This window comes from Idiotropiscis lumnitzeri, chromosome 14 (assembly GCF_059441095.1).
Source record: "Idiotropiscis lumnitzeri isolate Australia: NSW breed Sydney's pygmy pipehorse chromosome 14, RoL_Ilum_1.0, whole genome shotgun sequence".
Taxonomy (NCBI): domain Eukaryota; kingdom Metazoa; phylum Chordata; class Actinopteri; order Syngnathiformes; family Syngnathidae; genus Idiotropiscis; species Idiotropiscis lumnitzeri.
Genome location: NC_142404.1, coordinates 9,957,350 through 9,983,987, shown reverse-complemented (window position 1 = coordinate 9,983,987; position 26,638 = coordinate 9,957,350). Strand labels below are relative to the sequence as shown.

General features: G+C 41.6%; 1 protein-coding gene across 5 annotated transcripts in view; it reads left to right on the top strand.

The window, feature by feature from the left end:
- myo16 (myosin XVI) overlaps positions 1-26,638 on the top strand; it is a 100,543-nt gene that overhangs the window by 4,756 nt on the left and 69,149 nt on the right. For 2 of the 5 annotated variants that reach the window (XM_088315423.1, XM_088315426.1), the window contains exons 1-2: positions 15,634-15,935; positions 20,617-20,892. In XM_088315423.1, coding sequence (XP_088171549.1) covers positions 15,887-15,935; positions 20,617-20,892 — 325 coding nt within the window. In that variant the 5' untranslated portion in view covers positions 15,634-15,886. Of the gene's footprint in view, positions 1-6,883; positions 6,992-15,633; positions 15,936-20,616; positions 20,893-26,638 lie in introns of those variants that run through there. The other 3 variants (XM_088315425.1, XM_088315424.1, XM_088315422.1) reach the window with 2 other exon arrangements.

Below are 26,638 nucleotides of genomic sequence, written 5' to 3'. Positions count from 1 at the left end.
ATGCGCATTAAGTCCGGTGACACGCATTGCCACCAAGCACTGGCGAGATTTGATCCTCCTTCATATCTGCAAAGGAGTTTCAGAATAAAGTAGTAAGATTATGAGGATTATCTTATTCGTAGCGGCGATTTCAGTGGATGTACAGTAGTTTCTCAAGAATATAGGTAATGTTCAAATGCCAGGATTTTGTGATATAAATAATGCAATGTTTTTCTACCATTAAATTGCCCTATAACTTACACAGGCCAATACAATTAAACTAAATATATTTTGAGAGCTGCAGTAAAAATAAATTGAATGCAGTTGAAAAAGTGTGCAGTGCACACCCCATTCTAACCTGGGATGACCCAAAAAAAATTCATCTGTTCTAGTAGGTTTTTGTTGACATTAACTCTCATTCTATTTGAAGCCTGAAGGTTTGAGTGCTATTTGCAAGCACCCGTAATTTCCACCTTCTTGCCTAAAGTCCCAGTTTCATCTGAAGAAAAACAACCCCAAAGCAAGATGTTAAGGGACACTCACTTGTAAAGTTTCTCTTCTCTCCGGACTTTAAAAGGACCCCCTCCCCTCCTTGGTTCTCCCAAACTGTCATACTCTCCACCCCTACAACCACCCACCCTCCTCTCTCCCGTCTCTGTGATTCTCACTGATGGGATGTCAGTGGAGGATTTGAGCTCATGAGAGTGGATGCTGGAGGGATCTGGAGAGTTTTCATTCCCACTCGCTGAACATTGAAGTGGTTTGTGCCGAGGCCTCTTGGATGTTACCTCTTGTCGGAGAGGAGCTCATCACGAACTGAAGGATGCTGTCACTTTGAGGTCTGTTTGTGTTTGTTTAGCTCCTGTATGTTTCTTAATATTCATATGGTATTATCGCAATAATTTCAAGAGTAAAGCTCTGATATTCATTCCTCTCACATACTTGCCATTGAGGAGATGTTTTTAAGTGTCCGCCGTCTACCAACTGGTCCTTTTTCCTTCTCTTTGTCTCACTCAGTCTTACAAGCTGTTGTTTGACTTGAGATATTGCTGGGAGCAAAAGAAAAAAAAAAAGAAAAGCAAAACAGGTTTTTGTTGTGTACACAAACATTCCAGTAAGCCTGCGAGGCTGTCTGTGAATGGAACCTGGGGAAATCATCCCACTCTCAGAGGACCATGTCAGTCTGCGCTTGTATGATGCTGGCAGTCTTGTGGAAGGAGACACGCTGGAAACAAGAGAGATGTAATGGCAGGAAGTAGAAACAAAACATGGGGCCGATCTGCGTGAAAAAGGATCTGTGTTCTTTACTGCGCACAGTGTTGGAGAAGAACATAACTCTGGCTGTGCGTCACCACACCAAACTCCGCTTTTGTGTCACAGGAGCTCACAGATGGGCTCATTCAGACAGGAGGCCTACACACACAAGTGTGTGTAAAGGGGGCGGGGCTTAACTCTGATGGAGCTACACAATCAGTCGCCACATTAGCCTCACCTGCTCAATCTAATGAAATACAACGTATACTGTATTACATATTCCAACTTGGCTTTGGTAGATGCTGCAAATTCACATGATCAAATGTCATTCTAGCTAGGAAATACGCTTATGATTGTTTGTGATTTACATTGAGCTAGAGGTGGGGTGGGTAAACCTTTTGATTGCTGGGCCACAATGGGTTCTAAAATTTGACAGAGGGGCCGGACCAGGAGCAGACGGATGGAGTGTTCTGGTAACCTCACCTCATTAGAGGAAAAAAAAAAATACATTTAATTTTAAATGAAAATGAACAAAAGCATTACAACAAAATTTCTTTGACACAACACAGTATTTAGAAAATAAAACATTAACAAGGTTTATTCATTTCATTTTTTTTCAATTTCGGCAGGCCAAATTAAAACGTTAAACGGGCCGCATGTGGCCCCCGGGCCGTAGTTTGCCCGAGAAAATGAATCTAGAAAATTAATGTTAGCTGTTTCTGTTTTCATAATATTGTTTTGATGAGTATAGCCGATAGATCAAAATCTCAAAATTCACCTTCTCAACAAGATTCCAAATAATTTTAGTGACTTTAGTCTTCTGAAAATATAGATGCATATAGATACAGAAACATAGATATACGATGTATCGAATATTATATGCATTTTTTTTCAATTAAATTCCTACAGTTATTTAACTTTTCTGCAATATACTAAGTTACTGTAATACAACGCTATATTTTAAAAAAAGACTGTTGTGGAAAAGTTAAAAGGAAAAAGCAAGCAAATCTGCTGTTTTCACCCTGGAAAAGCTTGGCGCAATTAACCCATCTAGGTTACTGTCGAGCACTGGACATTTTTTTTTTTTTCATGAATGTGTCTCTGTCATAGCTCTTTAGATGAGTTCAGAATCCATCCAAACAGCTCACTGAGCCTGCAGCAATGGCAGAAGTGAATCTAAAACTCACTCAATTGAATTATTTGGCATTTCCCTGGTGAGGACCATGAAGATTATGAAAAAGTTGGAGATTCCCCAGTTTATTAAGTCTTCATACCAGCCACCCTTCCTTCTACACCCCACCCCACCCCACCCAGTACTCTGTGACACACTAAGTAGATAGATTTCATTTAGATAGCATTTCACGTGGCTGACATCAGAGGCGAGACAGCTGACTGAGCAGACGGGATTGATGTTGGGGAGGCAGGGGGATTATGAAGGAAAACATAGGTTTGACACACCCTCACATTGAATTAGGCCAGACTGTTGGACAGTTGTGGAGGGAAAAGGTGCAATTGTTGCACAGGTTTGGCTGCAATTTATACGAGGTGTTGATCACTGGTAGATTAATTAGGATATGTATGTTCATTACTGCCATCTACATGTTTGCAATGAATGCTGTCAGTAAAATGTTTAGGATTAGTCAGCCATGGCGGAGGTACCGCTGCATTTCCGCATCGCATGCAAAAATGATTATCAAGCATTCATAAAGCTATTTGTGTTGATTCTACACATCTTGGGTGTGCGCCTGTTAGGGAACGACCCCAGTCGAGGAGGACATCTTGGATTGCGGCCCAAGTGGGGCTCAGGAGACCAGGCAGTTGTCCAGCTAAAGCTAACGACAGGTGGTCGTCGCAGGGTCACAGCTGGTAGCAGCGATTTATTTGGGAAATGGGACACTTCCAGGAGGTCAAGATTAAATTCCAACATTTGCTCTGAGTTGATCTCCTTCTGTGCAACACAAACAAAACAAAAAATAGTCCTTGAATACGATCAGAACCGGAATCATCTTTACAGGGCTTTTTCTTTTGAAACAATTCTCCAAAATTTGCCCACGAGCAACACACTCCAGCAGATGGTAACTTAAGCACGGTGTTTTGTTGTGAGATGATATGCTAAAGATGAACAGCAACTATGGTACAATATTTGAATTTTTTTGATTTGAAAAATTTTTTTTTTTATAAATTATATAAAAATTATGTATATATATATATATATATATATATATAATTACACACATACACAGTATGTCATAACCAAGAACATGACCTTTTACTTTATGATCTTCTCGTATGAACTCGTGACACACTATGGCCCTTCCTAATATTAAAGCTGGTATGCTTTTGCTGGTGGAAGTCCTGCACGCTTTTCCCTTCCAGGACTATTATTGGACACTGTGTCAAGAAGGAGGATCAGGGTCATTCCCTGGGCTTGCCAGGACTTGCCAAAGTTATATTTACTCTCCTGTATGTGCATGTGACCGTGGATTGCTGCTCATCTGTTTGTAGTGGGAACCACGACTAGGTGTTTTTTTTTTTTGGAGGCATTTGACTCAAACTAAATTTATTTCATCAACTATGCGGGAAATTGGATAGTTATTGTTTCTTCAGAATAGGAAAGTTGAGAATGAATCAACAACATTAGCACCTCTGCTGAATGCAGCCAAGTCGTGTGTTGAATTTTTCCTCAATTGCTTGAAGATACAATTTATCAACAATCAATCCCACACATGTTCAAACTCAATTACTCTACTACTTTTCTATTTTCACAGAGCTCCGGCGACAACTAATTTTCAAGGAAATGTAACCCAAAATAGTTGCGCCTTCAAGATTTCTTAGTCCATAGCCAACGCCAACACTGATTTTGATCCGTCCAACAAATTCAAAATGCCCCCTTTCAGTGTCCTCCTGTGAGTCCAACCTTTACTTACTCACTGAACAGGAAAAAGTATTGGGATTGTACAATTGTGTCGTTTTCTCCATGAGATGATGGTAAAGGAGATGACACGATCAGAGACGTGGAACGGAATTGAAAGGTGAGAGCGAGCGGTTCAAGAGGCAACTGGTGCTCCCCTCGCGTAGGAGGGCAGGTGTGTGAAATGTAATCATTCCACTGCTGCGCTCCCATTATTGCTATCAAACCTGGAACGCACACACGCAGACGCACGCACACACACACACACACACACACACACACACACACACACACACGCAGAGACACACGGATCCTCCCCATTGCACACAAACACTTGTCCACCTACGGGGGTTGCTCCATTGGTTACACATTCTCTTTAAGCCGCCGCTTTGATCCGTCAGAGATGCTGCGAGGGGACTTTTAACTGAGATGAAGGATGACGTCTGGTTGTGATTTCAAGCATGTCATCAACCATATTCAATTCTAATCAAATTAGGTCAAGACTTAATGGAGCTTGATGCCCCCCTCCCCTTGACTGTCAATGTGATGATACTCTTAACCAATGTGTCTAACTGGTGTCTTCAACAAGAGAATGAAAGATGAAGGTGAACGAGATTTGTGGGTGTGTAGAAGAAGCAGTTGAGGATAAAAACGATGAGAGCATCAAGGCAGGGCAGCGGAGGGGTTGGGGTTTGAAGTGAAAAAGAAAATGCAGACAAAAGAGAAGAAATATTTTAGTTCAGGCCACTGTGGGGAAGAATTGCCGAGGCTTGTGGGATCGCGCTGGAGATTGCGCATATATTCTCTTTCTATATTCCATTGCACTCGATTGAACATTTCCTGCTTGAACGTTTGCTTCCATCGTTTCTTTTTGAATGCCGATACTTGATTGCTAATAAATGCGCCATATCACATTCAAGGGGTGGGCCATACATTTCAATGCCATCTCCTCTTGAGGTTTTTGATGTCAGAATGGTCGTAATAATAGATTTATAGTTTGTGTGGTTGATTGTGACCAATTAATTGTTGATTAATCGTGTTCTTGATGCAACTGAAGGAAAACAAAATGCACCACTTCGCTGCAACCAGAGGTGCTGTTATTTCGGGCTGAACTGTCCGTTTGCTGCCAAAAGCAGAACAACGATGTCGTCTTGGCTACAGGCAGGCAACGGAACAACTCCTCTGCATTTGAGATGTTTAGGAGTTCAGATCATACAGAGAGAGAGAGCATTCCATCCAACGCCAAATTGATGAATTGATTCGGATTTCTCTGCATTGTTGATCAAGGAAAATTAGTCGTGTGCTCATCTGCCAGCCACCTGTGTGTATTCATCTGTTTCTTTTAGTGTGCTCATCACAATTCTATTCTGCGTTCTGCAGAATGAATATCCCCTACTAAATTAAAAACCCTCAAAAAAAGTGAAAGTTTGCCAAACATCAAGTTACTAGTGTTCAGCCGTGATTTCAAAACTATGATTTATCTGGTAGCCTGAATGGAATTGAATTTTGCATTTATGGTGACACTTTCATTTTGAAATTTCATCCACAGTTTCAACTGTTGAAAGACAAGAGTGGGCGGTGTTGGCAAGGTCTGCTAGACTGTACCCTAAAATGTGTCTGAAAAGGTGCTAGTCTAATTTGTGGTGGATGAGGTAGAAATTGTGCGAAAGAATAGTGCAGAGGCTGAGGGCGCAGTCATTTCAGAGAGGAAAATGAAGCCAAGCTAATGAAGAGGCAGATGATGTGCTAATTAATCAGATTGTCTGAGGCAATCTCCGTTTCCTCTGAAAGACTGACCTTTCCTTCCTCGAGTGCTTTTTATCTGTTAGCCAACTCTTTTTGACATGACTTGAGGTGACACGCAGCAGCACACCTTTAACATCTCAAATGGTTGGATTAAATTGCGAGACAGGAAGTGAAAATGGAATCAATTTACAGTATTGTCTGGGCGATTCTTTCAAAGTTGGAAAGGCGGGCCCTGCATTCCGCCAGGTTTAGGGAAAGCCCAACCAGTGTTTGGACTGACTGGACTGAGGAAAATTCAATCATTTCATAGTCATCTGGAAATCACAAAGTCATGCAAAACTGGAGAGTGTGAAGTGCATCCTGCATGGATTAACTTCCCCTTTTCCAAGGTCAACGTGGCACCCAATTAACGACTGCGGTGGTGATTAACTATTCATGCATCATGTTTCTTTTTTTTTTTTCGGACTCATGTCGCCATATCAGCGCGACGCAGACAAAACCATCTGTTCACTGTGCTCAAACACGTCTTTTGTTTTTGTTGTGTGTCTGTGTGCAAATGTGACAGCTGCCTTGTGTCGAAATGGGAGATATTCCAGGCGCTAGGTTTTTGTCTGGCTCGTCCGCCAGTTGTCTTTATCGGACATTTGTCTTGACAAAAGTGCGCGACACTGCCAAACTCTTCAGCTTGAGGGACTCCACGTGCCTCCTCTTTTTTTATTGTGTCTCTCGAGTACACCTCCTACTTTTATGGGAGTGGAGCCATGCCTGTGTGGATGGAGGACCTGGGGGGGGTGTAACTGTACCTCTTGGTTGGAGTAAGTGGGCTTGGTTCACTGAGGTCTGGAGAATTTGGGGGGGAGGAGGGACAAAGAAAGACAGCGAGAGAGATGTAAAAGAGTGAGCGGGTCCAAGCAGTAGAGTTGCCATGGTTACGGCAGAAACGCATGAATGAATGACATCACAGCGGCGGGGCGGTGGGAGAGTGTGAAATTGATTTGGTGGCGGAGCGCAAGGGAGGCGGCTGTCGTTGGGTCTCCGTCAGTCGGGCGGGCAGACGTACATTTCTCCCTTCGTGCTTCGCCGGTGGATGGACTCTCACTGGTAAGTCTTTTCTCGCAATCTCGTTTCTCCTCTGGCTCATCTCCGAGGTGTGATTCCTCTCTCCGATGAGACAAGTGATGGAAACATCTGTGTGTGTGTTCGTGATTGTCACGTGATTCTTCGGGAGTGCCACTTGGAGAATGAGAGCAAAATCAGATGTGCCGCCTTACAGTTGCCACAGATCTAAATATATAGTTTGGTGTGGAAGAATGTGTGTGTGTGGGCGTGCATGTGGAGCTGGGAATGAACAGCTGATTGTGCAAGATTGATTTCAGCAAGCGCTCACAACAAGGTTTGTCCCGAGTTTCACAACTTGTTATGCCGCGCTTAGCTTTCGTTTACGGTGAAGTCATTTTAGGGAAGTTTGGTGGTCACTTCTCCTCTCGGTGATCAAACCACAAGGTCAATCACTTGCCCTTGGCCATGCCTAACTAGCTCCCTTGAGTTAACTGTTGCTCCTCATCTCAGCATGCCACCCTGCGGCGGCTTCACTGGAAAAGTCAGTGCTATTCATCTGCTGGTGTGATTAATGACCCAGTTGACCCACGCTGACCCCTGTGGGACAAAGAGCTCAAGTTGGAAGGGAGGAGCTAGAGGTCACTGCAAAATCAGCCAGCAGTCTTTAACAGCTTTTTTTTTTCCCCCCATCTTGGCCACCATCCTGAATGAGGAAAGGGATTACATCAGGGATGAAAGGATCAGCATTTAGATATGGGATGCAAAATCTGTCCCCCGGACTACCAGCTGATCAACAGATCTGTTGGTCTGACTCAGTGGCGGTTGACGTTGAGCGCACGACTCGAACCTTCATGATATACTTTCCACTTCAGGGAAAGTATATCATAATTTGTATTTTTGTTGTTGTTGTTGTTTTACAAACCTATATATATATATATATATATATATATCTCATAAGGGGAAAAAAAAATCAGTGAATATGCAAATCTACGGATGGCAAACTGTGACCGTGCAGAAATTGACTGCTGTTTTAAATTGTAATATCATCATCCACCACTAGATGCCAGACATGTCTGAGTTGTGCTTACAGTGGGTCTTATACTCCTTCATACATTAAGGCGTTTTTTTTTTTTTTTTCCCCTAATTTTGGAATAGGTTTAGAGGGTTAATGCAGGACAAACATGAGTAGGTGGATTTTTGTGGACAAAAATAGCAAAATTAGTTCTTGCACTAATGTTGCTTTCCTTTTCAGCAGTTTTGTGCCGTCCTTGAATGATAATTTTAATGCGCGAGCCCTTTGCACTGGAGGAAAAATAACATAAGGTCGTTTTGTTGTCTGCTTCAAAACCTGGATTAGGATAGTGGAACTTTTATACATACATTTAAAACATATCAAAATTGAAAGCAAGAATTACAACATTTTATTTTTATTTTATTTATATCTAGTTAGGAAGTGTGTGGTCCGACTTGGTCCGCCAGTCGCACTGATGATGCCCATCCCTGCTCTACTGTAAGACATTTAATGTTTTGCCTCCTCAGGCAAGCGTGTGAGAACACTGCTGTCAGATCGTGTCTGGGGAGGAAATGCAACAGTGATGAATTTGCATTGGCATTTGCATCGAGTCATTTATCTGCCATCGCTCAACACTGAATATCCTGTTTTCTCTGATCTCGTAACAACAATTGCACTTGATTATGCACAACTGTGCCTCTCAGGAACATGTTCTGCATTTAGATTCACACTTCCGTGGCTAAAGCTTCTTGCAGTTGAGGAGCAGAAGTGATTATTCTTTGCACACAGAAGGTCACTCATTGATTTTGGCTACAATGGCTGTCCACACGCTATAAAAATAAAAGACGCCATCTCAAGTTGAATGTTGGATGAAGGCATGTTCCCAAAGTGACTCCCCATTTGGTGACATTCTCGTCACACGTGTTAACACATCCACTAAAATATAAAAAATGTGAACGTAGAGGCGCAATGATTTTGCAACGAGTCGAGAATCAAATTTGTTGACTATTTTTGATAATCGATTAATCATATAAAAATGCTTTTTTATTTAAAATTTTCCAATCCCTTAGGAATTTCAGCCTTTAAACACTAAATATTTTTACATTTCTATATTAATCCATGAAGGCAGACTGTTTTTTCAAATGATTGATTCTTGTTGATTCTGCTCCTTCTTTTGGAACAAGTTTCACAAATAAGGAAAAAGAGTTATCCCGTTGATGCTCACTAGACTGTTGATACATTTCTGAACTTTATTTTTTTTCACTCTGAAAATTGTGGGCAAGTACACAAAAGCTACCCAAGGTAAGGTCTACCCCAATGAGGACACATTAGAAAATGGAAACCAGGTCACCATCCATAGTGTTTATTATACAGTGTCCAGCCTGTCATTTTAAACACCCAACTTTACAATTTTGTTAATATTTGTTATTCTTCGTTTAGAACATGTTTGCGTGTGTACATAAACTGTACTAAATTAATATTATGTCAGAGCACTATTCCTAACATTCATAGGAGTGGGAATAAAGCTAACCAGATAGTAGCAGCTGGGAGCATATCTCTGTGACATAAACTGAATGATGATGAGCATTGGATCCAAATCTTCTGCTTTGCCTTACTCACAAATTCACTGCACTGTGCTTTGTTTGATTACTGACTCAATCTGCTACTGACATTTTTTTGTCTCCTTTAAAGCATTGTGAGAAGTGCTGGAATGAAGGGATGATCTAAGGAAGAAAGTCTTTTCCCATGAGACGCGCTGTAATTAGTAGTGCGCTCACTATTTTATGGGATTCTTGTGAAATACTGTATATCATTTTAAGCAACTTACTGACAGTGAGAAGCATATATATATATATATATATATATATATATATATATATATATATATATATATATATATATATATGGGCCGCACTATATTGGAATGTCATAAGATATGCAATACGGTTGCGGAATTTTGTAACCAATCAATATTCAGTATTATTGTGATATTAAACATCTACCTAAAGAAAGTTTTATTAGCTAATGAAATATTTTTTTTCATGCAGTATTTTAAGCATGCTCAATATATTCCTAGCAAAATAAATGTAATCACCCTATAGATAATGTTCACCTATTGGGTGGCGATGCACATTAAGGTTGTAATCTACACATTATGGGAGGGCCAACCTGTTTTTTTTTTTTTTTTTTGTATTTTTTGGAGCAGTTGTGCCAGTGACCGCATACCGAAACATGATTACATTTTTTACTGTCTTAAACTGTTGTCTTCAAAGAAATATCAATGTCCAGTAGTAATTTCAAACGCTGTTATCGCTGCAGTTCTAATTTAAGATAAAAGTTTTCAAAGGCACTCTGCCATAAAAGGAACATTGTTGCAATAATGTGCCACTGCATTAGTGATGCAACGTGTCTTTATGTTCAGCGCAAGTCATATCATCACCCCCCCCCTGCAGGCAAAGATCATTCTAAGGCCATGGATATGCAACTTTTAGAAAAAGATAATTATGGTTGAGCACCCCCAGGGTGATGCAGTAAACTAAACGAACAAAATATATTGGGGAAAGATAACCCTTGACAGTTACACTAAAGCAAAAAAAAAAAAAGGAGCTCTTGACTTTGGCAAATCTTTTTGGATGGTCTTGTTAACGACAAACAGGGACAAATTATTTTTGTTCTTCTTTGTGATGCCCCAGTGATAACAAAGAGGATCAGTCAGGAAATTTTAAATAAAAACAGAGAAAAAACTAATTTGCCTGCTTTGCTTCATACAAATCGTACCATAATAGTTACTGAGAAGTTCATGCCGAATTCATGATGATGAACATTTGATCTTGGAACACATATTATTTATATTTCTATTATATCCCAGAGGATGAAAAGTAAAATATTATGGTTAGCCAGCATCCCCCGACCCCCACACTGCTCTATAGGCTTCACATGTAAAATTCAATTCTTGATCTCAATCCCCTCAGTAACAGCACCATTATACGCATAAGGCACGACAAATTTGAAATTGAAACTTGAAGAGGCAGAACACACAGAACTAAATGCAAAACGGGAAAAATGCGCTCATTAAGCTGGTCGTGGTTTCATCTGAAGGAGGCGAGGAGGGCTTTGGTTTATTTTACTCTCATTAACAGTATTTCTAAATCATGTTGTCTTGCGTGTTGTTGGTATATAAAGGTTCTTCTCGCATTGCTCCGGTGTGCAGTTCAGTACATAAACTCCCTAAACCTGAATCCATGCAAATGGCATTCAAAATGTTAACTTTGGCCGGTAGGCCGAATAAATATTTATTTGTGTAAATACGTCAAATATGATGAATAATTAATCTAAGAAAGCTCTCTTTTCATGTTTAATGCATTCAGTGCAAACCCTTCACACCCGCCTTTGGCTTTGCCAATAATTGGGGAATCTTCAGCAGCCCAACTCATGCAATATTTGTGTCGATTATAAAATAAGACTTCCATCATCCCAGCTGTGTGTAGGCTTCAAAGTGGACAGACACAATGCTGACTGGCCCCTGAGGCCAATGCTGACAGGATGACACGTGTCAAAGTGAACATTGTCGTCATCTTCTGTGACAATGATGGCATGTTCGTCCGCTGTAGGCGACTGTGAGACACTGAAACACGAGGAGAAATATATTTCCTATAGTCAGTCTGCACTGTCTGTGAGCCCCGCTGTGTTGTGGTGCGTGACCTAATTGCAGCAGCAGCGAGGTAAAAATTATTAGGACGTGACTCGCACCCATTTACTTGCTCGCTACTTCTCTGGAGATGTGTCGATTTGCCTTCCGGCGGCGTATTTCACACTGAGAACGTGTCACCTTGTAGTTGTGGCCCTTCAGTGCTCCATAAAGAAAACAGTATACGCCTCAGTTGGAAAACGGTGGAGTGCCCTCTTCACGTCAGCAATGAGATCCTGTCCAGAGTGAAGTAGTTTAAGTATCTTGGGGTCTTGTTCACGAGTGAGGGGAGGATGGACCCTGAGTTCGACAGGCGGATTGGTGCGGTGATACGGACTGTATCAGTCCGTCGCGCTGCAGAAGGAGCTGAGCCGGGAGGTGAAGCTCTCGATTTACCGGTCGATCTACGTTCCTACCCTCACTATGGGTCACAAGCTGTGGGTCGTGACCGAAAGAAAAAGATCCCAGATTCAAGCGACTGAAATGAGTCTCCCCCTTCCACGTAGGGTGAGAAGCTCGGTCTTCTGGCAGGGGCTCAGAGTTGAGCTGCTTCTCTTCCTTGTTGAGAAGAGCCAGATTAGGTGGCATGGGCATCTTGTCGGGATGCCACCTGGACGTCTCCCTGGTGAGGTGCTCCGGGCATGACCCACTGGGAGGAGACCCGAGGACAACCCAGGACATGCTGGAGAGACCGTGCCTCCCAGCTGGCTTGGGAATGTCTCGGGATCCCACAGGAGGAGCTGGACGAAGTGGCTGGGGAGAGAAAGTCTGGGCTTCTTATACTGCTTCCCCCGTGACTCAACCATGGAGAAGCGGAAGAGAACGGACTTGTAATATTTTTACTTTGGGATAGTGGCTTCAGAATCTAAAACAAAAAGTGGAAAAAGTTGAAAAGACTGAGGGCTCTATTTTTGTTGACAGGCAGACATGCACAGCTTCATTTTTTGTGCCAAAGCAAGTCTCGTTCACAGTGTTGAGCAATTTGGCAGACCGCAATGCTCCGTGCTGGGCATTCTGGCAGGCCAAGGGCGTCCGGTGCACCTGAGAATTTGAGAACAGAAAGTACGCTATATGTTAAAAGCAGGTCTAAGTTGTGGTGCGATTTTGGTGGATGTCATTGTATTTCATTTCCTTTATTATATGTATTAATTTTTTTCCCGCAACCGCTTCTATGACGTATATCCAAATTGCGCCACCCAAAAGTAAAAAAAAAAAACAAAAACAAATAAAATAAATAACGTGTAACCTTGTCACTTTAGAATTAGAATTAGAATTAGAAATCCCTTTATTGTCATTGTACTCAAGTGTGCAACGAGATTAGAGGGCTCCCCTCTCCAGTGCAATACAACAATAATACAGACAAATATATAAATTAGATAAATAAATAAGAGAGTGCAATGGAATTTAGTACTGAATAGTGTAAATTTATTGTAAAGCGTAACTAACATCTGTCAAACGTTTTTTTATTCACATCTGTGGGGAGCTCTCTAATCTCGTTGCACACTTGAGTACAATGACAATAAAGGGATTTCTGATTCTGATTCTGATATATTTCATACCTCTAGGGGGAGCCTGAGAGCATAACCCAATCCAAACAATTATTCCACACACTTGCTCTAATGCCATGTGACATTTGGATCTCAAAGCATGACATTTTCCCAGTCACATCCTCCGCTGTGTGCATGTGGTGTCATTTCTGCAGTGTTGAGACGGTGACGGGAGGGGGGGGGAGATTGTTTCACCACTGCAGCCGAGGTGTGAATATCTGCGTCTTTGCGATGTGCCTATGCATTATTTATCGGGTGCAATTTTAGTGCACGCTTGTTGGGGTAGTCTGTGCATCCAGACAAGCACTCACTTTTTACACACTTAATTCTCGCAGTTGTCCCGGCGCCGTTTGTCAGAAGATGTAACACATTTCTCTGACCTGATTTCCAATGACAGGAATTACTCGAGCACATCCATTTTTCCAATCTGTGCCTCCTTCTCGCTCCCTTTTTTTTTTCCTGATTGGCAGAAAATGCAAAAAACCCGCAGACGAGTCACGTTTCTTAAATGTGTGCCACAATGCTTTTGTCACACTTTGTACATCAGGGATGGACATTTGACTACCCTTGGCTATCATGAAATTACCAATCATTAGTTATACTTAACACTGAGCTGTCCGTCCTTTGTTTAAAAAAACTTCTCGTCCTCTGTCCGCAGAATAGGCATCCATGTGGACTGTTCCGTCCCTGGAATGAACTGAACTGCCCGTATCTGGAAGTAACCAGCCCAGTGATCAAACACTCGAGAATATAAAAAACTTCTCCAAGATTTAACAGAAAACCACAGCCATATAGGTTTATATTCAAATAAACATACATTAAAAAATTAAATTAAATAGATTTTGCAAATGATGATGTCCAACCAATATTCTTGTAGTCCAACACATTCCCAAAATATGTGTAAAAAGTTGCCTCCACGATCACCACATCTCCAACATTCGTATTGGCTGTGCAGGTCTTCCCAAAAAAATCTCATTGTGTTCTTCCAGCAAAATTACGCCAAATGCTTGACCCAGTCGTAATCCATTGTATTTGTCGTATATATTTCCACTCCTCTGCTGTGATTTTTAACCATCCTTAGTCCTTCACATAATGTGTGCTCCCCTCTTTACCCACCTGGATGATATCCAACTGAGATTCAAACCGGGCCTGTTGACTGTGGCGCAGACATGCTAACCACGACAATCCTTCATGTCAACACTGCACACCTAACATAATAATGATCCTGATCGCTCGGCTGTTTGCTGCTCCGTCACTTTGTTTTGATTAAGAAAACAAAATTATTTCTTTTCATTTTGTGTTTCACTCGCTTGATTTCCCTGCAGGCGGTGCGGGTTCAGTTCCTGTGCAGTAACTCTGCAAATATGTGCGGGAATGATTGTCTGTTTAAAATATGCCCTCTGACGGTTTAATCTTCAATTTTTACAATTTATTTTGTGATTCTTTTGCAATTTTCTTGTCATTACTTTTCGAAATACAAACATTTTGATGCATTATTGATGCGGCATTTTCTTACATTATACAGTATCCCTTATTCAGCAATAAGTATATTATGCCACTCCTATTTCTGATCTCTAATGGCGCTAATTGTGTTATTAAAGTAGATTTTTTTTTTTGGGGGGGGGGGGTTAGTGTGTAAGTGGTAGACGGGGAGACTTTACCTCACGTTCTCACCCTCCTGCATGTAAATCATCTTTCAAATGCAAAGCTTCGCCATTCATTCCCAATTGAATGCGGCCAAGATTAAGGTTGACCTACAGACACACTGACATGACGCTGCACACATGCGCTATGAGAGTAAGTTCGGTGTGTGTGTTGCGTGTGTGTTCATGTAAGCGTGCTGGCCTCAAAGTAGACACGTAGTAGGACGGGACACTTACCATTCCAATCCATTTGCGGCTAGTTTAAGACCGACTGACATGCTCTTAACCTGTCAGTGCGCCAACAGCCGCACTGCAGCAGCTTCTCTCACTCTCGCTCTCTCTAGCTTTCATTTTTTTACCATACACCCCCAACACACACGCACACACTTTTCTCCCCACACGATCGCCTTCTTATTCTTCTTCCCCGTGCTGAAGCGACATTTTCTCCATTTCTTATCGCTTTTTTCTGCTATGACCTTGCCTGTTCCCCACCATCTGTCTTTGTGAGGTCAAGATACCCAGTTAAATGGATGAAATTAATTCAATGCTCCCCCGCTCTTACAAACACGCACACACACACACTCACCCTCGGTTTGCATTTGCATGTGCGTGTGGGAGTCAGTGAAAGATAAGGGAACCGGCATCTGTGTATGTGTAGGTGAAGAGCATTGCGTCATCGGGGGTGTGTTGAGCGGGAGGTGGGCCGAGCCGGCTGTCAGTCAGTGACGCGGGGGACACGTGTGACGGTTATGGCTGGGAAGATGCTGCGCCGCGGCTCTTTGGCTGCAGGCGAAGAGCTCTAGGAGGCAGCTCACTCGCCGGATGTCACCGGGAGTGTGTGTGTGTGTGTGTGTGTGTGAGAATCGGAGCTTCTGCTGCTGTTCGTGGTCAATGATGCGCACACAAGGAGGACAGTTTTTTGGGGGTAGTGTGCAGGAAGTCAGATGAATAATGCATCCAGTTTGTGTCAGAACCTGTAGCTGCTGATTAGGACGTCTGCTTGACCGGCTTAAGCGCCGTCCTGCCTGCCAGATTTCTACCTAGCTGATGGACAACTATAACTCTAAAATGTCACACTACCATTTCATCAAATGCTGTAAGTAGACTTTCCTTTTTGGTGCATGTTTAGGTTGACATAACGGAGTGATTTTGCATGCTTTGAAATCTAAGAACATGCAAATCATTAAAACTTCAAATGTTTCTTTCCCGTGTGGGTGTGAGCCGCAGAGAAATGCTGCAGCTGCATGTGTGCGTGTGTGTGAAGTTGACGGGCGAATTGCGTCAGGTAGCAGCAGAGGGAAAGCGGCGAGTGACTGGGGTTTCTTTTTAACACAAGAGCAGACCGCTTGAGAGAGAGAGAGAGAACAGATGAAGCGATTGGGATTTCGAGAAGTGTTGGGGAGACGTGGGATGGAAAGGATGAGTGACATGCGGCCAAAGTGGTGGCATGGGATGAGTAATGGGAAATGTTGCAGGGGATGAGACTCTGCAAATCTTTAAAGTATATCGATACATCAACGGACTGTAGATCACGTGTGAGTGCTCTTGAGCAGCGGCTGCATTTGTTATTAGCTGCAGCCTGGATGGAATGTTTCACATTCAATCAATAACTGATAGCCGGCGGAATGAGAAAGTAGAAGCTGCGTTTTTTTTTTTCCTTTCACCTTCCATTAGATGCCTGTCCTTCCCCTCTCCTTCACATTTCTGCTGTCTGGGGCAATTCGTACATGCACTTCCACTCGTCTCAGTCTATTCAACCATGCATAGGTTTTAGGATTTTTTTTGGGGGGGGGGGGAATGACCTTGAAATTATTGGTTTCATCAGCAAGTTATTGTAGGAAAAGTAACTTATATTTTGATTGATTGTCTCGTGATTCTGACTTGTATTTATTGGCAGGTCAGACATTCCAATTTAAAGGGAGCCAATCACCTATTATTATTTTCATTCTCAGCCTCCTCTGTGTCCTGTTGCGACAATATTTTTTTACTACAGTGCATTACCATAAACACTGGCAAACACTTGGAGTGGTCATCCTAGTTTATTCCTTGCAAGAAAGTGTTGAGATTATAACGCGTCAGGCGCACAGAATGCAGTATTGAAGGTCTTCTGACTTGCAAGGCAGCTTCGACTGCTACTATACTAAACATCAAGCTGTCTTGGCATCTTTGGAACATGGCGTGCAAAATAAGCATCGCTAGTGAGCCACATGCTGTTTCACCAAAGATGTTCAAAATTGTGACTGTAGCAGTCTTGTCTGCTACAATCTGCCCCAATGGTAACCCGGTGCATGTCCTTTATTTAGTACATAGAAAAATGCAAATATTTTGCGTTATTTAACATTTCCAATACATGGTTGTGAGGTGCAGGTATTATTTTAGTCCACTTTGGGTGACAATCCTTATGTTCTACCCCTTAGTATCTGTGACTTTGAATGTGTGTGGCTTTAAAAGGCAGGCCTGGGCTGGCGAGTGAAGCAAGCGTTGGCTGTTGTAAACTCAGGTTAGCGACTGGCTGGTTAGCCAGCCTGCACGTTGATTGATCATTTTCTGGCTGTGCAACTGGCGTTTTAAGGTGACCAAGTCGTCTTGATGTCGAGTATGTCTTTTTAAATCTCAGGAATATTGCCTGCATATGCCCCGATCTTGAGGATGAGTCATTTCCGCATAAATGCGCCGCGCCATGCGACGTCTGTCATGCGCTGCTAATAAATGGTGCCGATACGATTGCAGCCTTGAGTGTGGGGTGATGGTGTGAAGGACGTGCAGTGAGTGGCCAAGCCAAAGAAATTATGATTGCCAAGGCGGAGTGCGAGAGAGTTTGTGAGTTAACCACGATCGGCTTAGAATGATAGTTTGCTATCTTCTGGAACTCACACTGGTACTCACGCGAGTATATTTAGAGATATATAGATAAGTCCATTTTGAAAAGTACCAGAAACTTTAAAGCCTTGATAAAATGCTGGTTTATCTGTGTTTCAATGCATCCCAGACGTCCCCACATTTGCATATATAGCTATATTTTAATGTAGTGTTGGTTTTGTTCCTCCCTGATCAGGCACCATTTTTGGACACAGGTTTATGAGATTCATTCACTCTATAGATAAATTACCCTGGTAATAAAATTTGGAACCTGGTTACTATGGTTATGCTTCTTTTCTGAATCCTCCGAGAGTTTTTGCCACGAGTTAACTCATTCACTGCCAGCCCCAGTAAAACATATTTGCGTTTACTTTTTGGGCTTCTATATCGTTCAATGGAACTGATTGAGTTCAACTGAGAGCATGTAAGAGTGATAACACCAAATTTAACACAGCCACACCTCATTCCAACCTGCAGCCTCACACTAATGAGTCACATCATGACACCAATTTCAACATTTCCACAAAGGAGTGTTCTCGTGTTTGTTGCCAGCTGTGGGGACAGTAGTGTCATTTCTTCAGTGTTGTTTCAATAAAACATAAAACAATGACTGTAAAAATGTGAAGTATGTGCTCATTTTTTAGAGATACTTGCATAATTATCTACATCAAGTAAAATGATTGTTTTTTTAAGCCATTTAATATTAAAATTTAGTCAGTGTCCTTGTGTCTAATTCATTGAAATAAATGTTTAGCTCGCTGCCAAATTCATTCCTAAATGTTCCCTACACATGATGAAGTGTGTTTTTTTTTTTTTTTCTTTTTCTCCAACAAATATGGCAACAGCTACGTACACTGCACCTGGTGTGTATCTGCAAAATTCTAAGATATGGAGAGAAACATTGATTTAATGAGTCCATGATACAGATGGAAGCCTCTATGCAGCCTGAAAGTTCCTGGGCAAACTAATTTCAATTAAAGAATCCCCACTTTGATTCAGTTGGTCTATTGACCCATGAGAGATTATATGTTCGTGAACTGTGTGACTATGTACAGGATGGATTGCAAGCTGTTGAACTATGGACTTTCCATGGTGATTGGTCAGTAGTATCGGCGGCTCAGTCTCGCTGAGACGGGGTCGGATCCTCAATCGCTTGTTGCGTTTTACTTGTTGGCACCGATGGAAAGTAGTGATACAAGCGTGCCTTGTTTAGCATCTACTTCCTTGACGTACTAGCATGCTACGGCTGCCCATTATTTGAAATGTGTGATCTTTTTTATTTCTGAGATGTTGTTGGGAGAGTTACGATAGCTGAAAGATGACTGCAGGGACGTTCCGACGGGAGAGTCTACATCAACATCGAGGCCTATAATGGATGCTGCTGCATCATGAATAGTTGATAGAGTGCATGATGGATCTGATTTTGTTTTGATGTTCTTTGCGCCAAGTAGCAACATAAGGCGATCTTTAATTGTCCTGTTTTAATTTCAAATAGAGAGTAATTCTTCCTGGGTAAAGCAGGCTTGGGGTTCAAACTTCTTTCTGTGTGGAGTTTGCATGATTAAGAACTGCACACTAGGCTCACTGAGGATTCTAAATTGGCCGTGAACACGAATGGTTGTTCTTCTAGCTGCGATTGGCTGACGACTAGACCAGGATGTACCCAACCATTCCCCAAAAACGTAACTGGGGTAGGCTGTATAAGGGTTGTGCAATTAATCAATTACAATAACAATGACAAAATGTTCGATAAGGCAGCTGGCTTGATTGTGTTCCGTGGTTTGTTTGTGTGTGTTTGCGCAATCTTTCAGTTGAGGTGTTCAAATAGAACTGAGATGGAAAACACCTGACATGAACAGAAGTCAAATGACTCCACTCCCCAACTTTGTTGTGGACACAAATGACTGTTTTACGTCTAACCAGAGCCGATGGTACTGCTGTATTGAGAAATGTTTCGCACAAAGTAGGATGGAGAGAGATAACTACATTGGCCATCATACCCTGCAGTGTGAACGCAGCCAAACTAACTGAGAATAGGCTGAGACTAAAACAAGGGTACGTTTAATCCATCAGTGGTGTCCCAACAATAATCCTTTCACCTGACAAGTAGACTGATGAGAGGTGCTAGGGGGGCATATAACAGAAAGAGATGAGATATTGAGACCCAGACACCGCAAAGCAGAACAGCGAAGACTAATGACCTGCAGGTGGGGTCGATTAAGACGAGATTAATTGATAAATGCTCAGATATAGCGCCGGCAGGACCACCAAAATGGTTCAGGGACATCTCTTTTGGCCTTTTCAGCTCGCTGGGAGTCAAAACAAATTGTCAAATTGTAAGCGCCCTGAAAAGAAATCATCATCAATTGCTGAGTTAATTTTTTTGTATTTTTACATGGAAATTGTGTGCCCTCGTATTTTTTTAATTTTTTTATATACAAATATTTTTAGCTATTATGGCTATACCGCCGATACTGTACAATTTTTGTTTGCATCCACTTGTGCAATGACAAAACTGATGGATGGCAGTCATCTGCAAGAAAGATATTTGTACAGGTATTCTATCAGCACTTCATTTCACGCTAAGCGTTGCTGTTTCAGTTTTGTAGCTTCACCTGTGCACGTTTAGGGAGTGCGCTGCTGTTTCTTGATGTTACGCTGTTTGGCTAAAGTCTACTGAGAGACTGACAAAGCAGGAGAAGAGATAATGGCAAGAGAGACGACAAACACGATGCTGCTTCGCAAGTCGCCGAAGGGCTAAACAGAAGCAACTATAATTTATGTTTGGTGCTTTGTGTTATTGGCTTAGTATCTATCAAAGTGTGTTCAAGTAAACCCTAAAGTCAAGTGTTTTATTCTGATTTACTCTTCACTGTTACTAACGGAACTCATATGCTCCTGTTTTCTCTCGTCGCCAGGCTGTTTCCAGCTATGTAACGCCTTTCGTCAGAACATGGAGATGGACCAGTGTCTGCTGGAGTCTCTGCCCATCGGCCAGCGCCAACGGCTGGTCAAGCGAATGCGCTGTGACCAAATAAGGGCGTACTACGAGCGGGAGAAGAGCCTCCAGCAGCGCCAGCAAGGTGGAGTCAAAGTCCGAGCTCCACCGCCCGGCCCCCGCAAGAAGCAGCAAGTCCGCTTCAGCCTTGCTGACGTGCTGCAGGACGCCATCATCCGCCACGATGACAAAGAAGGTGCGTCTAGAGGCTGATTACTATGTGTACAGTGTAAACACTGGTTTACAACATGCTTTAAAACACTGGGATACTATCTCTCTGTGAACAGATGCTAGCTTTTGGCAAAGTTTCAATGACAACAATACAGTGGTAGAGTTGATGCTGCAATGAGACATCAATTTAATCACCCTACTGAAGCGAAAGGTACTACTTTCGTGTATCGAGTTGTGATAGACCGATTATCGGATCCGATATTTGGCATTTTTGCCGATTATCGGCATCTGTAACTTTCAAGGCCTATTAGATTAAAAGCTGGTTTATTTTGGTACTCTGTAGTACACTTTTCTCTCTCTCTCTCTCTCTCTCTCTCTCTGTCTCTTTCTCTCTGCTGTGCTGGTGGCCCTGCCGGCAGAAGCAGATTGGCCCGCCCTCCGCACCATCTAATTGGTTCCTTGGAGCAGCCAATCAGCCCTTTTTTTTTTTTTTTCATTGAACTAGAAAACAAGCAGCTGAGCCTGGAAGCTCCGTGTACTTTTTGTTCAACTTTTAAAACAAAGTTGTCTATTTTCGTAGATGGAAAAAAAGCTTTAACATGTTGTAAATCACTGAAGATGCTTCATAAACATGTGGTTAAAGGCATTTAAACTAAGTCAAGATTTGGAGTTTTGATGCAAGCGATGCAGTGTTAAAGCTGAAGAAAAAAGTTGCGGTTTAATTTTTTTTTAATTTTACGGCATGTTTTGTCTCTCTTCACATTTCAGCTTTCCACACAATAGCTTTACTTGTTGAAAACTCAACTGCTTTGATTTTATACTAATCATGAGTGCTGATGTCAGGCCATCAACATATCTAAAAATATGAGCTGCATTCTTATTCTAAGAGGCCTCTGCACTTCGGGAATAGCATTTTCATTTAGACAAAAAAGTGCATCTGTCATTGTTCATCACATCTATTGACGACAGGGTGTCGGGAGAATTTTCCGCTGGCAGAAACTTAATCAAGTTCGCCCTTGGTTGTTTTTGCCTTGTGTATAATATAGAAACTGCGCTCGCCTCTCGTAAAGACAAATAAAACAGTCACAAGTAGCCACTGTACTTCATAAACTTGAAATGGAAAAACATAGTCACAAAATTATCGAGGACAGTGTCCCTGGGAAAAATAAGTACCATGGACTTGACCGGTTTCTATAAGTCCGAAAAGCTGCCGGATGCTAAAGAGCCTCTTTGGCTAATAAGAGAAGCCGCAGCAATCTGTCACAAGGTCAGCGTGTTAACCTGCACTGCCTCGCTGCCAACGAGTCCGGTAAAGGTCTTCGTGAGCAGCAGCTGGTGAGCTGTTGCAGCAGTCCAACTGAAAGCAGGCTCACTTACAAAGTGTTGCCTGATGCTATGTCGTCACATAAAATGGATAACTTCAATTAAGACATCTTTCATCATACCGTATATTGTGAAAGGTTTATGTCCATAAGAAAATAACGTTAGCTTGATATAGAGCACTGCCAAAGTAACAGCTGGCACCATAAATCCAAACTGTAAGATCGTTTTAGCCAATCAGAATGTTTTATCTTGAAGAAATTCAAAGCTGCTCTGTAAACTCATTTGTATTATTTTCATGTTTTTCTTTTCATTTTATTTCCTTCTTTTTGTGAATCGATGCTTACTGGTTTGAATGTGAGTGTGCTTGTAACTACAGACAGGTCTTCTTCTCTTCTATTGTTCTTCTTCTGAAATAGCTGTAGTGAAAATCCCCACAAAGCCTCCTCCTCTCCGAACAAAGCAAAGCAAACACAATTCTCACTTATGGTGAGGTATCATGGCATTATGCACAACAAAGATGCCCATTTCTGTAAAAAAAAAAAAAAAAAAAAAAAAAAAAAAAAAGACCAAGAAAATCAAACCACACGGGGAAAAAATGGTTTTAGTCACTCTAAAAATCAATTTGTGTTTGGCCTATTTGTGTATGTGGACATGGCCTGAATGTTGTCTGCACCATTGAACCACTCGACTGCTGCCTTGGGAGGCTCTCCTGACCTGTAAATTATTGAAAATACCATTATATATATATATATATATATATATATATATATATATATATTAAAATACCACCAAAAACCATTTAGGTTTAACAGATAAGCTTGAAAGCATCATGATCTTGAGCTGTTTCCATCTTCGTGATTTGTTGGTTCAACACCGAGGCAAATATATCACAATATACAACATCCTGACAAGCCTTCTTTAGTATTCCCTGTTCTACTCATGCGCTAGTGAGGTTTTTACCCACATTGTCATTTTTTTTTTTTTGTCCTGAGTAGTATAGCATGTGCCTTGAGCTTACACCGTCCCCAAGAGTAATATTTCTGGATATTTTCCCCACACGACATGCATGTTTTAAGATAAAAGGAGGGTGCCTCGCAGTAATTGTGCTAGACGGGGCTAAAAGAGTAATTAAAGGGATTTGCATTTGTGGCTGATTAACGATGCATGACGAACTGAATTGCTTCGTTAGAAAGCCGAGCTCAGTGACAGGATGTATAAGCGCTCACTTCCTATTTTTGACGGATGCAAAGCTCTCTCCTCTTGGAGCGAATCAATATCTTGAGATTTTGTTAGATTTCAATATAATCCAAAGTAATTGAAGATATATTTCCTGCTGCAGACATGTCCAGAACAGAAAAAGACACGAAACAAACAAATGAAAAAGACCAAACCGAGAAATGAAATATTGTGTAAAATGACCTGCTATCACATCTGTACACCAAGTTTGTGAATGGGTCGTCAAATAAGTCTCATTTGGTGTGATTTGCACTTGGTAATGAGACAATGACAACAGTTACATTGTTTATTGAAGACATTTTGCATGGATGAAAAAAAAATTGTCTAGTTTCAAACGATGCGCTGGTGTACTTGGATGCTGCTTCACATCACTTGAACTCTCCTAAAACCGAATATCTGATGTTTATTCATGGACCTTTTGTTTCATTTTTTCCTTTTAAGGCTCCTAAAACATGAATTTTACATTATAGTACATCCAGTATCAGTTCGGCTTTGACTTGCCGTTGATGATTGGAAAAGAAAGAAATGGCTATTGCGCTATTTCTATTACTTGCTGATCTGAGTTTCAATCACATATAAGTGACGTGCTGGTCACTAGATGGTGGCGTGATTGTTTGACGATATGTTGCTAACAACTACGCATGATGCGCTAGTGCAGGGGTGGGCTAACTTTTTGATTGGCGGGCCACAATGGGTTCTAAAATTCGACCGAGGGGCCGGACCAGGAGCAGATGGATGAAGTGTTTTGGTAACCTGACCGCATCGGAGAAAAAAAATACATTTAATTTGAAATGAAAGTGAACAAAAGCATTACAACAATATATATGTCTTTGAAAAACCGCAGTATTTAGAAAATAAAACATTAACAAGGTTTATTAATTTAATTTTTTTCAAGTTGGGCGGGCCGGATTAAAACGTTTAACGGGCCACATGTGGCCCCCGGGCCGTAGTTTGCGCCCACCTGCGCTAGTGGTTAGCACGCCTGCCTCACAGATGAGATTCTGCGTTCGAATGGAGTTTGCATGTTGTCCACGGGCTTGCATCGGCAAACACGCCGACTTCCTTCCACATTGCAAAATATGTATGTTAGGTTTATAGAAGACTCTAAATTGCTCATAGGTGTGAATGTGAATGCTAATTTGCATATATGCACGCGGCAAACGGCCCATTCTCCATTCACCTGGTCATCTGGCATAGGCTCTACTTATCCATGACCCCCATTGAAGATGAGCTGTCTGGAAAATGGATGTATTGATGCCTAGAACTTACAAAAAATGAATACACACATGCTAATGTTAGCCTACGCTCCTGCTATGCCTTATCTCTGACTGCAGTAGTCTCCACTTTGCTGCGGCTGGCTGTTTCTTGCTGCCCCTTCTGATACAATGTCTCCTAACCATAAAAAGTAAACATGAAGACATTTGATCTCTTCCGTTGTTGCTATTTGTATCTTTTAGGAGTGGAAATGTGTTTGCTACGAAAACTGAGGTCAGTGGAGCTGGTGTAATGAAACAAATAATAGCTGTTCAGCTGATTTTTCTCCACAACGTTTATGGTTGTGCAGTATCTTAAACAACTGGAGGATGGTTTCGCGCAGAGGTTCACAACTTTTATTGAGCCAATCATCTTGATGATGATTCATTTGGCAGAAGCCGGGTACGAAATCAGTCTCGCGTCAACTCTGGTACAGATTTTGTGGTCAGCATTAGATTTTTGCTGTTTGGTCACACCTGTGCCTTTTGGGTCCCGGAATGAATACAAAATGTTACTTTGAGTACCCTAAATACCGAAAGGTTGCATGTTTTTTGTATCTTGAAAGATACAAAACTCTACACTCTGAAAACACTTGGGTCAAAACTAACCCAGTTTGGGTACAATCCATTCATTGGGTCAATCTGACCCACCTTCTTGGGTTGCCAAGCCCATTTTTTTTAGTTGTTTTCTCCAAAACATCCCATTTTTGCAGTTAGTTTCTGCCAAAACAACCCGAACGTTGAGGCAATTTGACGCGAGTAATGGATCTGTCCATTTTTGACCCAAATTGGGTTATTTTTTTGACCCAACTGTATTTAGAGTGTAACATGCCATTCCCTGGAATAATCATTTCCCCTGCAGCTGTGTTTCAATTAGCATTCTCTTGCCTTTGCCTTCTTTCCCCTATTTTCCTTCACCGGTTGCCATGGAAATGCCATATCTGTGGAACAGCTGTTTCGCAGTACCTGCGTAAATGTCGACGACGGGTATAGCCTCCCGCTCCCACTGTGGAGTTACCCATCGTCAGCGGGGATGAGTGTGCAATGAGTCATCGCTGTATGTCATAGCATGTAGAGTACCAGATCATGTGATCAAACATCAACCAGGAGCACATCAAATATGGATCACTGCTGCTGCGGCAGAACTTTTCAGCGGACATCATTCTCTTTTATAACCTCCATTGGCTTTCACTTTCATCTCCATCTTTAGGGAATAACAAGAATCAATGTTTTGTGCTTTTGGAATATGCTGTGTATACTCCATTTCTCGCGAAAGGAATATCATGAAAACTGCTGCAAGTGTACGAATGCTTAAAGTAAATGATCTAAAAGCATTTCAGTCTAAAATGCACGCAGACATATTTGGCAGCATGTCGTATTTCAGTTATACTGGAGAATTAGTGCCCCTTTGTATAGTTGGGAAACTGAAAGCTAATCTTTCACATTTTATGGAATTTATTCCATGTGTTATACCCAATGTATTCTGGTATTGTAGTTTATCTTATCTGTAAATTTATGTTTTGCATACACTATTTTAAAAACATTATAAAGATGATGATAATGTTTTCATTTAATTTATTTTTACAAGATTCAGTTTGTCATATTTATGAATTAATTATGAGGACAACAGAGTTTTGCAGTGGAACACCGAATCTGTCTGTCAGCACCTCGATTAATTTCACTAAAATCGCCTTACACCACCTGTGCCACAACTTAGACCTGCTCAGAGCTGGTCTAGCGTTTAGTCTACTTTCAGTCACAAAATTGTCAGGTGGGCTGAGGGCGTGTAAAAACAAAACCCGTGTCCGTCCGTCCGAATGCCCAGCATGTCACGGATTCCTAAACATTGTAAATTGGACTTGCTCTTGACTTGAAAATAGAGACCACCAGTGTTACCAAAACAATAAAAAAAAAAAAATCAGTTTTTCCATTGGTGCTGCAATGGAAATTGTTTAAGGG